Genomic DNA, 12918 nt, shown 5'->3' with positions numbered 1-12918 from the left:
GGAACCAGCCCTTTGACAGGAGATCCTGACCTGAGAATTTGGTCAGCCATGTTGCTGGGAACATGTGGTAAGGATTTTACCTTGAAACAAGTCTAGATTGTTGAGTTTTAGCTACTAGAAAGAGTTTTATCTTCATTTCTCTTGTAACCATTTCTGACTTTAATACCTGATACGTGAATTCACTTAAAATCCAATCTTCTTTTGTTAATAAACTTTTTATTTTGTAATCTAAACCAATCCAGTGCTGTGCTTAAACTGAACTGTTTGGTAACTCCAGTTAAAGTAGCAGATTGTTGAATATTGACCCTTTACAGCGGCACCAAACCTTTAATATCTGAACTGCCCAGGAGAGGGCTGGACAATGCAAAAACATGTTTTGGGAAAATTTGGGACTAAGAGTCTGTTGTGCGTCACCTTGCAAGTAATAACCAAGGCTGCTGGAAGACAGAGTGTGACTGGGGAGCTACTGACAGGCTGCTGGGGTCAGAACTGCTGCTATACATAGACACTCAGGGTGTGACCTCCATACTGTTTGTGAGCAGCCCAGATTGGAAGATACAACAGCAAAGTACTGAGAGGCACCCAAAATTGTGGGTGAGGCAATGACACAGCTCCTCACTGGTCCGGATTGTACCCAAGAACTTCACATGCCTTATAGTGATAGACTCAAATAGCTGAATCTGTTTAGTTTAGCAAAGACAAGATTAAAGAGTGACTGGATTACAGTCTATAAGTACCCACATGGGGAACAAATTAGGTGAGAAAGGTATAATACGATCCAATGGCCGGAAGCTGAAGGTAGATAAATTCAGACTGGAAACAAGGCATATATTTTTAACAGTAAGAGTAATTAACAATTGGAACAATTTAGTTCGGGTTGTGGTTGATTCTCCATCACTGAGAATTTTTAAATCAAGAGAGGATTTTAAGACCTGCTCTAGAACTTATTTTAGGGACATTCTATGGCCTGTGTAATACGGGAGATCAGACTACATGACGACAGTGGTCTCCTCTGGCCTTGGAAGCTAGGAATCTATGCACAATGAATACAAGCTGGAAAAGAAAAAAAAGCTAGTTTTCCCCTAGAAATCTTAGTGTTACCTGTGACTACAGTAGATACTAGAGGCCTGATTCACCGCTGCATAATTTCAGCTTTATACTGTTATAACACTTAGGGTGCATTCACACTGCAGAATTAACTCGGGTGATCCACCCTCAAGTTATTTCCTTTATGTTAGCATTTCACAAAGGAGAGGGGTCTCACTAAAGAACAGCCAAGCTTGGGGGAGCGGAGGGATTGTAGTGTCCTTTATCCACACTGGCACTCTATTCACTTGTGAGTAGCACTAAGACTTCCTGGGGCACATTCCATGGTTCATAGCACTACTGTGCCACTCTGTGAATGCTCCTGGGTTATTGTGAGAACTTGTCTGTCCCTTCTGGGGATCCTGTGGCCTTTTCTGGCCCTCAATTGTTGTGTCAGGGCACTAGCCTGTGTCCCACACTATAGAGAGATGGAGTTTGTGGCTCCTGAAGGAAGCTCAAGGTCTGTCCCATTATCCCAAGTCACGACAGCTAACTTGTTTTACTGTCTACACCTCACGCAGGTCACCACATGAGTAACAGAGTGTGTGAGAGCAAGGGGGGTTAATATGAACACTTATTGCTAACCCTCCATGTTAACTTGGTAGTGAAGACAACCCCTCATGCCGACCTGAAATAACAGCAGCAGTTAATCAGGCCCCAAAGTTTTCAGACAGAAATGTGATTTTCAATGTGACAGTGTCCATTTAATTAGATCTACTTTTGAAGATTAGTGCTATATTTTAATATTGCACGTTGAGTGTCTTCCTTTAAGACACAATCACTATCAGGTAGTGCGAACTGTCTAGCCTTTCCACTAAAGGATTGGGAGTAGATGTTTTTAAAAAAAAGAGACACTCAATCCCCAGGGGAAATGGTCCACCTGACAAAATCCATCACAAACTGGTTCCAGGATAGCAGTCTTGAGCTCAGCTCTAGAATGAAGCAAAGCAACAGACTGAAGAAAACTGGCTGGATGAGGAAAGCCTGAATTACTGTACCCATTCTGTGGATAAAAGGATTTTGATCTGTAAAGCAGTTAAGCTGGTAGCTTTTACTAGCACTAAAAAATTACAAAACAAAGTTTAAAAACCACAAGTATTCAACTATTTCCAAGCATTTACTCCTGAATCAAGTATTCAAAAATCAATTGGTTTCAACTGAAAATGAAAATATTCGTATACACTGGCATTTATTTCTATGACACTTGTCACTGTAGCACATGCTCTGATAAAGTTATTACAATGATTCTTGTTCTACTAGATTAAACAAAGATTTAATATTGTGGCTAAAAAGTGACACATTCCAGACCAAAAGTTACCAGAGTGTTTTAATTTAACACAACAAATACAAGGAAGGAAGAACAGAGTTTTATTTGGTTTATAAAGCACTGAATACAAACAGCAAAAACCTGATGGAAAGGTTTGTTTTACACTTACCCCGCAGGCTGCCCAGATGGCTTTTGTGGTGGCTGATCTATACTTGTATCCTGAACATCTGCCTTCGCTGCAGGAGACCTGGAACAGAAAGATCTGGCATCATTCAGAAGACTGGACAATAAGAATTTATCATGAAGTAGACTTGGTCAGAAATAATGGATCTACAGGGACATGCCATAAACGACTCAGCATTTCAGCAAACTACAAAAACAGGAACAAATGCTACTGTGAAGCCAGAGGACAAACTATGAAATCGCTAGTACTTTAGGTCAGACTCAGGACTTGCTCTTCAAAGGGATGCAATACTAGTGGGATCTTTACAAGCACATTTTTGCATAACTATAAACATGTAACCAGGATGCTATACTGGCAAAAAAAATTGCATAAAATATTTACAAAGAAAAGACCAATTATGTCTATAAGATTCTGGATCAATTGCTTTCCAAAACAGACCTACAGCCCTGAGTTTAAAAAAAAATAAAGGAACTGTAGAACTGAATCATACAACCCAACTAAACGGAATAAAAGGGCCATTCAGTCCTCTTAACGCCAAAGGTTCTTTTGGGCATGTCCCTTGACTTCTAGAAACTGCAGTGGATTGCCCCTGGGCAAATCCCTTATCATACAGACTGCTGGCAATGTCACACAGAACCAACACTTGGGGACTGCCTTAACAAAAACATTAAGTTTCAAATTCAGCACCTAGGTCCACAGTTCTTATTTTTCCTTCTCTTTACAGATTTGCACCTCAACTAAAATCACCAAGACAAATGCCACTTCAATTCAAGGGCTAGAAAGAAATTGCTATGCAGTTAGGCACTTAACGAGCTCAGTCTGTTTAGCTTATCAAAACAAATGGTAGAATTAGGTGTGTGTAGGACTAGAAGGGACCTAAGAAGATGCAGAGTTGTAGTGATTATGGTGTGTAAGTACCTTCACAGAGATAATATACCAAAACCTAAAGGGCTTTTTAAAATAGTGCAGAAAAGCAAAACAAGAACCATTGGCTGGAAGTTAAAACCAGACAAATTCAAGTTAGAAATAACTGTTATGTTTAATAAGTGGGGGCATTTAACTATTGGAACAAACTACCAAGGGAACTGGTAAATTATCTTCAAATACAGACTAGTTGCCTTTCATGAAGATATGTTTTAGTCAAACAAGCTATTGGGCTCAGTGCAGGAATAATGGGGTGAAATTCTTTGGCCTGTAATATACATAGATCAGACTAAATGACCAAATGGTCCCTTCTGGCCTTAAATTCCATAAACACTCTCTATAACTTGTGATTCCTCTTTCCAAAGGAAAGAGAAGAATCAGAGGTATGAAGTAAATGCAGTGTGATTACTGATATTAACTGGCATACAGCTTTAACCCTTTAATTAAACAAGTGAAAAGACACCTATTCAAGGCTCCAGGAGCATTAACACATGATTGACAATACAATTAAATCTCAGCAATGTTAACATGCTATTAACAACATTTAACAGAGTATTCTACTCCCGTGACATTTTAAAATTGTACCAACTTGATGTTCAAGAAAGAAAAGAAGCAAAAGGGCAAAAAATAGGGCAGAAGGAATTCAAAACAATTTACAAACTATGAGGAAAGTCCTCTTCACCAGCCACTAAAATATAGCCACTTCTATAGGTGAAACAAGACACCTGTTTCCCAGCACACAGTAATTTTGGTGTGAAGAATCCCATAGCCACTTGTAAAAGCAGTGGAATTTGGGAAGGCAGATTGTAATCATCCAGTTACAAATTTGGCTAGGATTTTAGGACTCTCTCTCCTCTTGCAAAAAGTACCAATGGGATCTTCACATTACTACAAATAGTCAGAGGCTCAGTTTTAAGTTCTACATAAAAAACTGGTATCTCTAACAGCACAGTACTTCTATAGGAACATACCAGAGCAATCTCTGGAACTGACTTGGAACAGTGCAACCTCCTCAGAACGCCACCATTTCCTATAACCACCATGTTTTTCTTGGAGCGTTCCAGCCCAGGTTCTAATCAGGCCAAATGCTGCCAGATTTTAAGATAATAATACCATAGTATACACTGATAGATCCAAAGCATCTATCAATGTGGCATCTAACCACCAATTAGATTATAGCACAGCTAGAGGTATCATGTCCGTAAACAAGTTTGCTCCCCCAAATAAATGGGCTGTCAGCCATGAATAAAGGCAAAGATTTTGTGCTGACTTTTTAAGAAATCTGCTTTCCCTGTCCTGATGTCCACGGATGACAGTGAATGCTACCTCTAGAATTTACTACTAAAGAATTCATTATGAGAAGATAAAAGGGAAATCTGGTGTGGAGACCAGTGCAACAAGTGCCAATTTTTTAACTACTGTACCGAAACCCCAAGGATATGGAAAAGCAAACATATATTTCTCTTACCCTGCAGCTGAGACCTGGGATACAGCACTGGCCCCTCTGTCTGGAATGTGTACTTCAAGGGAACTGGTCCACGTGTGTGAAGTTTTGTGCTTCTTTCCATTCCCTTTGTCTAAAGACGGTTGAATTCGTTTAATTTTTGGCTTCACTTTTGTGGGACCAAGCACTGAGCTGCTTGCAGACTGTTGGCCAGATGATGGGGAGCCTCCAGGGGAAGCTGAACTGGCATGCATTACAGATGAGGAAACCTTGGTTTGCTCGAGTCCTGTGTTAGGAACGTCCACTAGCTGTGGAAAGCTTGACAACTGAGCTGCTGAAGCAGTGCCAAGGTCCAGCTGGGAAGAAGCATTTTTGACGGCTAAAAGTTGTGTCATATGCTGAAGCTGATAAGGACCTTCTGTGTCAGTGGATGACTGAGCAACTGTCATGCCCATAGTCTGTGCTGTAGGCAGTACACATATGCTTGATGCAGCTGTCATTGCTGCTGTAGCTGGAGTTTGTGACGTCCCCAGTTGTGAAAACATCCCAGAACTTGGTGGCAAAGTCATGTGCTGTTCCTGAAGACCAAGACTTTGCTGACTGGCTTTGATCAAGAGATTGCTTATTGAGCCAAGGTCTCCCAACAATCCAGGGCTAGTTAATGTTACAGAACCCTGTCCCAAAACATGGCCAGGTACTGACCCACCAGTGCTAGGTGCTGCTGTAGCCTGCATGGATACTACATTCAGCACTGATGAACTTGATGCTAATCCAGACACTGGCCCTGCTGTGAGGTGGCCAGCATCTGGTCCAATAATGCTGGGTGAAGTCCCAACTGCCGCAGCAGTGGCGGCTCCCACAGCTTGGGGCAGCAAAGATGCTTGCTCAAAATACATCACTCCAGACTTAGACCTTTTGATAATATTGGGAACAGTTCTATGGGATGTTGAATTTCCAAGGGTCCCCAAATCTAATGGGTGGTTGGAAAGTTGGGAGGGAGCAAAATTTATCAAAGTCATGTTGGAAACCATATCAGAAGGGGCAATGGCAGAAGGGGTTCCAGAAGGAGCTAGCTTTTTAGTCTTTCGTGACTGCAGACGGGATATTGGCCTTTTTTTCCCAAGGCCAGAGGTCGGCGTGGTAACTGTAGTGCCAAGGTCTGCCCTCTGGCTTGCTTCAGACACTAAAAGTTGAGGATCAGGGGGTGGCTGTACACCAATCAGGAGACCTGATGCAGGACTGCCAATATTTGGTGGGAAACCACTTTGAGTAGCTGTGGGAAAGGTGTGCAAATGCTGGTGATGGGACATAGGCAACAGGCCTTTAGTAGAGGGAGGGAATAAAGACTGAGATGATGGTAGGCTTGGATTTAATTCTGTAGTCAGTGTAAGTGCACTTCCCATGGGCCCTAACACAGAAGGATTAGTCTCCATCACAGTCTGTGCAGAGCTACCAGAAGGAGTCAGCTGAATTTTTTGTGTAACACCATTGGGAAGAGTCTGGAGGACATACAGAGGCTGCATATTCTGATTGACCACCAGAAGTTTTTCAGTGGCTGGTTTTAGGTGGGGTGGGGTTGTTTGTACTGCAGCATTAGAGATTTGAGACGGACTGTCGGTGGAATTTGGAACATATTTTTGGTTTTGAAGAGGAATAGTAGGAGATACTGGCACTTGGAGTCCAGGAGTGCCGCTGTTCCTAGTTAAATCCTGGTTGCTGCCATGTCCTTGCTCTACTGAGGCACAAGGTGGGCTGGCTATGTGCTCTGCATCTATGTGACCTTGGATAAAATGATCAGGAGTCATATGTCCTTCAGGGCTTGGGTCTACCCCTGAGCTTAACAGAGCTGCATCCCCTTCACTGGAGGCAGATTTTTCTGTGACGGTAACTCTCTTTTCTCCTGATTCTGTGGAAGGTAAAGCTAATAAAGACCTCTCTCCCGGAGATGAGAGTGTAGACTCTGAAATTACAGCAAGCCTATTGCGGTTTTGGCTGGGCACAGTAGGACTGCGAGTAGTTAGAACAGAGAGATCCGATGGAAGTTCTAAAGGCAGCTCAAACTGCTCCTCTGCCGATATAGAGGAAGAAACACTACTATCCACTGGTTCAGCAGTTGGCAGCTGCTGAGAAAACACTTCAAACAAACCCATGTCCTTGCCACGATTACTATCAAGGCCTAGCCCTTCCCCCAGTGTTAGAAGTTCAGATGAAGATGACTCTGGGCTTTCTCCTAAAGCCTGCATCGATGGTGTATTCTTTAGTACAAAGTCCATGATGTCCGAAGGGAGAATGTTTCCACAGTCATCACTGTTGTTATTGTCAGAGTCTGATTTTAGCAGTTCTGTGTTAAAAGTATCCAGTAAGTTCTTATCTGAGGGAGTGCTAGCATGAGCTCTACGGCTTGTGTCCAAGGAACTCAACTGAGCTTCCAAGGAATCCTGACCCTGGGTTTTAACTCTGCTCACAGCATGGCAATTTTCAATCTTTGGATCAGTTTTGTGGCCAGTAGAGCTCTTGGTAACCTGTACTTTCTCTCCAGCTTCTTCAGCTCGATCAAGCTTTAAGTTTTCAGTCCCATTTTCTTTGCCACTTCTTTTGGTTACCTGATTTACTTTTCTTGTTGTTGCTGTGACACTTGTATCACTTTCTGTTCCATCATCCACACCATCTAGCTGGGATATTTTTGGAAGATTGCACTGCTCCTCCTCCTTGAATAAATTATGGGATCCAAGCCTCTCTTCTGCACTTGAAGAAACCACTGTCCTAGTGAAATTGTAGTAGTACAAGTCATCTTCATCTGAAGTACTTAAGTCATCTGCACCATCCACTTGTCCTTCTGCAGACCTCTTTCCTCTCTTCTTCCCAGTTGAGTTGCTATAGAATGGAATGTCTTCCTCTCCATAAGATCTCACACCATACAAAGGAGTTAATCCAAAAAACATATTAGATCTGGCCCGAGCACTTCGCCGTGGATATCTCCGCTTATAGGAACCATCTTCTTGAGCTTTAGTTCCATCCTGAAGAATCAAGTTTCTGTCTTGAACAGGCAGATTCTGATAAGAGTTATTTTGAGATTCCTGGGTAGAAGTATCACTTGGACTTCCCTGGACAACAGAACCATCTCCTTGGCTTTCAAAAGTTGAAGACGGCTCTGTCAAAGCAGTTGGCTCTACACCCTTACACTGCAATTCGGCATCACTTTCTTTCTGTGCATTTTTAGATTGGCTTTCACTTTCCATCTTGAGAGGAGTCAGGGTTACCTTAACAGTGCGTTTTCTAGGAGCCTGGGCTTCCTTGGAAGCCATTTCAACTTGCACCAATGGAGCTTTAGATGCCCCTTGTGTAGATGGAGACTTATCCCCAGTTTTCTCAGCAGAAACATTACTACACAACCTCTGACTAAGTTGCTCAGTTGCCAAAGCCTGGTTGACAAATTCTGGATTTAGGCTTCCTTCATCACTGGCGGTCACTTGACTCGAGTCTGTAAAAGTTTTAATGGAATGTTTCTCTTTGAAAGTATCTTTAGTTAACTTTTTTCCTTTCTGTCGTCTGTCTCTGCAAGCAGAAACCACATGCTCACTTTCTGCAGAAGACCTGCTACTTATTCCAACAGGAGTTAAGTTCTTTGCATCTGTGTCTTCAAAAGAAGGTGTTTTTTCTGGTTGTATAGGGTCAACATGTAGGTCTCTATCTTTCCTTAGGCCTCTCTGATGTAAACATGGAAAGGACATTGTATCTTTGGAAGAAAGTGGTCCAGAAGAAGGTTCTTGAAAAGTTCCCTTTTTATTAATGTTTAATTCTATGCCCGACGTATTGAGCACTTGGGTAGGCAATTTAGCATTCCCAGATGAAGCAAAGCTATGAGCTGAAGAATCTGAGTCCTTTGAGCTCAACAATTTTGTCTTTTCTCCCTTTGAAGATGTGCTTTTGGACATCAACTCTGAACTGCTAGATTGTTTTATTTCTAAAGACTGAGATCCATCCAAATGACAAGTTTTACTTCCACTTGTAGCTACTGTTCTCTGAGAACATGAAGAGTTAGGGCTATTTTGAGCTAGCGCACTTGGAGCACTCAAATTCACTGACCCTTTGAAGCTGTCTATATTTTTTGCACTTGATTCATGCTTTGAAGAGGATCCGATACCAGATACCCCAGGCAGTGTGTGCCTGGAGTAAGTATTCCCAGCTCTTGTGGGAAAAATCATTCGAAGTTTTGACGGCTGTTGTGACAAAGAAGAGGTACTGTGTCTCCTAGACCCAATGCTTCTAAGTCCAGAGGACAGTAAAGGATCTCCCACTGTTACTATCTCATGGGTCATTGGTGTAGGACTTCCTGAAGAGGAAAAGCAGGGAGGAAAAATACAGTGAAACATTATGGGTTTCACCTAACCAACACATACATGCAATTTGATTATACAAACGATGCACAGGCCTAAAAAAGTCAAACAAAAAACAAAATATATTTTGGAATACTTTCAAAATAAAAATGAAAAAATAAGGCTGAAGCTATATATTTCCCAAAAATCAGACTCTTTGTAAAGATCCAATATTGTCAGCTCTATGTCTGTTGAAGCTGACACTGAATTTCTGAATTATACCCTATAGGCCTCAATGCTATACAATTTCTGGTCTCAGAAATTCAAGACCTAATTCTGATTTACAAAGACATCACAAAAGTTAAACAAAGGAATTCAAAATAATTCAGAAGTGTTATTTTATGTGCTTATCCCTCATTACACATTACAACATTACACATATTAAAAGCATATCAGAATATACTAGTTTCAGGATAACAAGAGGATTACTAACTTGTCTTTACAAATAAATTTGATCGGATGCTTAACGTAGATTTTCAACACACTTTCGAAAGAAATCAGTAAATATGTCCTCTTTTTGACTAAAACTGCACTTATTTCTCTTTCATCCAAAAGGATTTCAAAGCTTTTTATAAACCTTAGTCCTCAACTTTGTAAAGGACAACACTCTAACCATTTTAGAGAGAAGATCAAGGCACAAAGAAACGTTGAAGTGACTTGGTCTATGTGGCAAAATTGAGAATAAAATCTTGGAGAGTTCTGACTTCTAATTTCCTGTTCTAAAATCATTAGGCAATATTTCCTCTAAGAGTTCTAAACATTCTGCTTTATGTAGATGTCTCTGAATGTTTTAATTTAGAAAAAAGAAAAGAACTCTTTGTGAATCAATATTTGACATTGTTTTAGAGTGTGTAATCTTCTTGAATAGATCTGTTTGGAATTAATCTAAAACTCGGTAAGAATTTCAGAAAGATTCCTCCCAGAGAGGCAGCTATGTTTTTGACTGTAGATTCTATAAATTCTTTTTTAAGAACACACGATCACCATACAAAAGTAGTATATCACCCAAGATACTAAAATTCTGAGTCTTGTTAGAAAGTGCCATTTTAAAGTCTTTGAGACCTTAATAAGACAAAACTTTGATGCCTGCTGAGAGCTACTACAGTTCTAGAGCCTTTTGTTTTCTGGGCAGATTTTTGTTTTGAGTATTCAGTCCTTGACAAATTCTCTCTCCTGTACATTTCCCAGACTCTCTCCTTCTCATTTTTCACGGTCATTTCTACAGCCACCAAACTGAACATTTAAAGTGAGCAGAACTTCTGAGAACCAAAGCATGACACACACACAAAAATAACTGAAGAAAAGCAGCACAATACCTGCAGAAGGCAAAGGCCTAGACCCAGGTGACCGCTGTGTTAAGGGATAGCTTGGTGTCCTGGCCCTGCGACCCTTTGAAATCAGAGGATAGTAACAGGAACTGGAGCTCTGAGAATACCGGGGACGATCTGGGGATGGAGGGTTTACCAGTTCTGGTGCATTTCGACTTTCTTTGGATAGAGTTTCTGCTGCAAAATAAGAGTAAAAAATTTCAGACATTAAAAACTAAAATGCCGAAGCATCTGTTGTTGACAAGTTTCATTTAGGGAAATCAAGATACATTTTTCAAACAAAACATAAAAATACTGACATCTTTTATGATCCCCTCAGGAAGTAATAGCCTAATTTCTTTCTCCTAAATATGTTTTTTTTTTCCAGCTGAAATATTTACAGCAAAAACCACAATGTAAAACTAATTATGACCCAGCAATGTGACAGTTTCACTAATAACTTACCCTGGGACAAGGACCTTGTCTTTCTACATGTCAATAAAGCCCCAGGAACACCTTTGCCACTATGGTAATAAGACAGTCTCCTGACTCGCAAGCCTTGGCTCTAACTACCTATTCAGAGCTTCTCTACACAATGCAGCAATGCGCAACAGAGGGGTGTGTACTGTGGTGTGCTCTAACTGCCCCGTGACATGCTCTGAAAGGTATCTGGTGCCTAATGATGTAGTCCTTTCTGAAACATTACTATGTTAACATGCACTAGGAACCTTTTAGAGAGCACCAGCAGGGTCTACACAAGGCAGTTAGAGAGCACCACTTTGAATCATTCTGCAATTTACACCAGTCTAGTGCACACCGCCACAGTGTGTAGACAAACGCTTACTCCCCTTCCGTTAAGAGACTTGCACTATAGTCAAAATCCCCTCGTAGTCTTCAGCAAGACTGACTTCAATTCTATAGCAAGGCACACAGGATTCTGTTGCAGCAATCTGGGGCAACAAACTTGAAATTTCATGGCACCTACATTTAAATGAAAAGATGGAGGATTTAAATAATTAGGTTTTGCTCTAAATGGCCTAAGACCAGCCTACCTGAGAAACAGTCTCTTCTTGTGCAATACTGCCACAGTTGTGATTACAAGAGACATCCCCAAGGTGGTAGGATATTTTCAGAGAGGTTCACTGCTTTGGAAGCTATTCTCACTCTAGGCCAGAACAGCTAGAGTCAGCTGATCTTCAAAGTGCAATGCAAGGCTTATATGAACACGCAGTCTTTAGAGATGAAGGGGGTTTTGAAGAGGAGAGGAATTTTATTGGGGATTGCTGGTGCATTGGCTGTTTCAGTTTGTTTTTTTATTTTTTGTCAGAGGTGCCTAAAATAGTAAGACAGACGCCCTATTGTGTATGTTATTAGGAATCTAAATAAAATGCATATGAATATGAATCAGTACAGTAACTCCCAGGTTGGACATTGCATTCATTTTTATGCAGTTTTTAATATGCTGCAGGTTTTTGTACAGACAAAGCATAACTGCATTATAAAAGCTGTCTGGAAGTGAAGCTGCAGGTTGTGACAACTCTGAAGAAGGTAACAGGCAGCCAGTATCTACAGAGAAGTAGGAAGCAGTTGAATTATGGAACAGGCATAGTAATTAGCTGTTTTTGCTAAAACTAACAGCAGTGAAATATTTTCCAATATTGACATAATTTTTGGTTTTAGAGTTAACATTCCTGTGACAAACAGTTCTTAGAGCTACTGTTTCAAGCTATCTGAAGACTGGAAGGTAGTGCTGCATCAGCTTACACTTGGTTTCAAAGATTACCTATGCAACCATGAGTCCTAGAAACATTTTTTTTTTAAATAAAATTGTAACATACTAGAGCACAATTCTGCCACATAGAATTTGACAAGGAATTGACCTTACGTCCAAGAACACACAGGACTCTGAGCACAGGCTGGAGAATTCACTTTTTGGAATATCCCTCACCTGCTTACTAAAAATCATGACCATGTGGCTGAACAAACAAACAAACAGAGGATTTGCCACTTAAAAAAAGTATGTTAAGAAACTTGCCTGTTGGGGGTGCTGGACTGTGAGCAATCGTCCTGTTCTCATCATGTTCTACAGTGCTATTGATATCTGGCTCTATGACAGGAGGGCGACATTCCATGATCTTGCAAGTATATACACAGCGCTTCCGAGCATCTGTTGTGCTCCAGTACACCCTTGAACACCTAGAACATATTTAGAGAGTAAAATTAATATTGTAACTAATGTAGAGAGATGGCCACATTCCTGTCTTCAGTTTTCATCTTCTCAAAACTACAGGGGCTATTTGTCTCCTGTACTATCTGGCGTGATCCCAGCC

The 12918-nt window shown here is 40.9% G+C and overlaps 1 protein-coding gene across 3 annotated transcripts in view; it reads right to left on the bottom strand.

Moving 5' to 3' along the window:
• Positions 1-12918, bottom strand: part of KMT2A (lysine methyltransferase 2A) — an 83243-nt gene that overhangs the window by 16511 nt on the left and 53814 nt on the right. For all 3 annotated transcript variants that reach the window (XR_010923294.1, XM_067566306.1, XM_067566314.1), the window contains exons 25-28: positions 12624-12784; positions 10598-10786; positions 4930-9238; positions 2523-2600 (exon numbers count right to left, since the gene is read on the bottom strand). Coding sequence is in view for 2 of the 3 variants with exons in the window: in XM_067566306.1 (XP_067422407.1) it covers positions 2523-2600; positions 4930-9238; positions 10598-10786; positions 12624-12784 (4737 nt within the window). In the remaining variant the exon portion in view is untranslated. The remainder of the gene's footprint in view (positions 1-2522; positions 2601-4929; positions 9239-10597; positions 10787-12623; positions 12785-12918) is intronic.

The sequence above is a fragment of the Emydura macquarii genome, unplaced genomic scaffold (genome assembly GCF_026122565.2).
Source record: "Emydura macquarii macquarii isolate MOO-44397 ecotype Brisbane River unplaced genomic scaffold, CSIRO-AGI_Emac_v2 contig_312, whole genome shotgun sequence".
Lineage (NCBI taxonomy): Eukaryota > Metazoa > Chordata > Testudines > Chelidae > Emydura > Emydura macquarii.
Note: the sequence above shows the minus strand (reverse complement) of the source record. Positions and strands in the feature narration are given on the sequence as shown.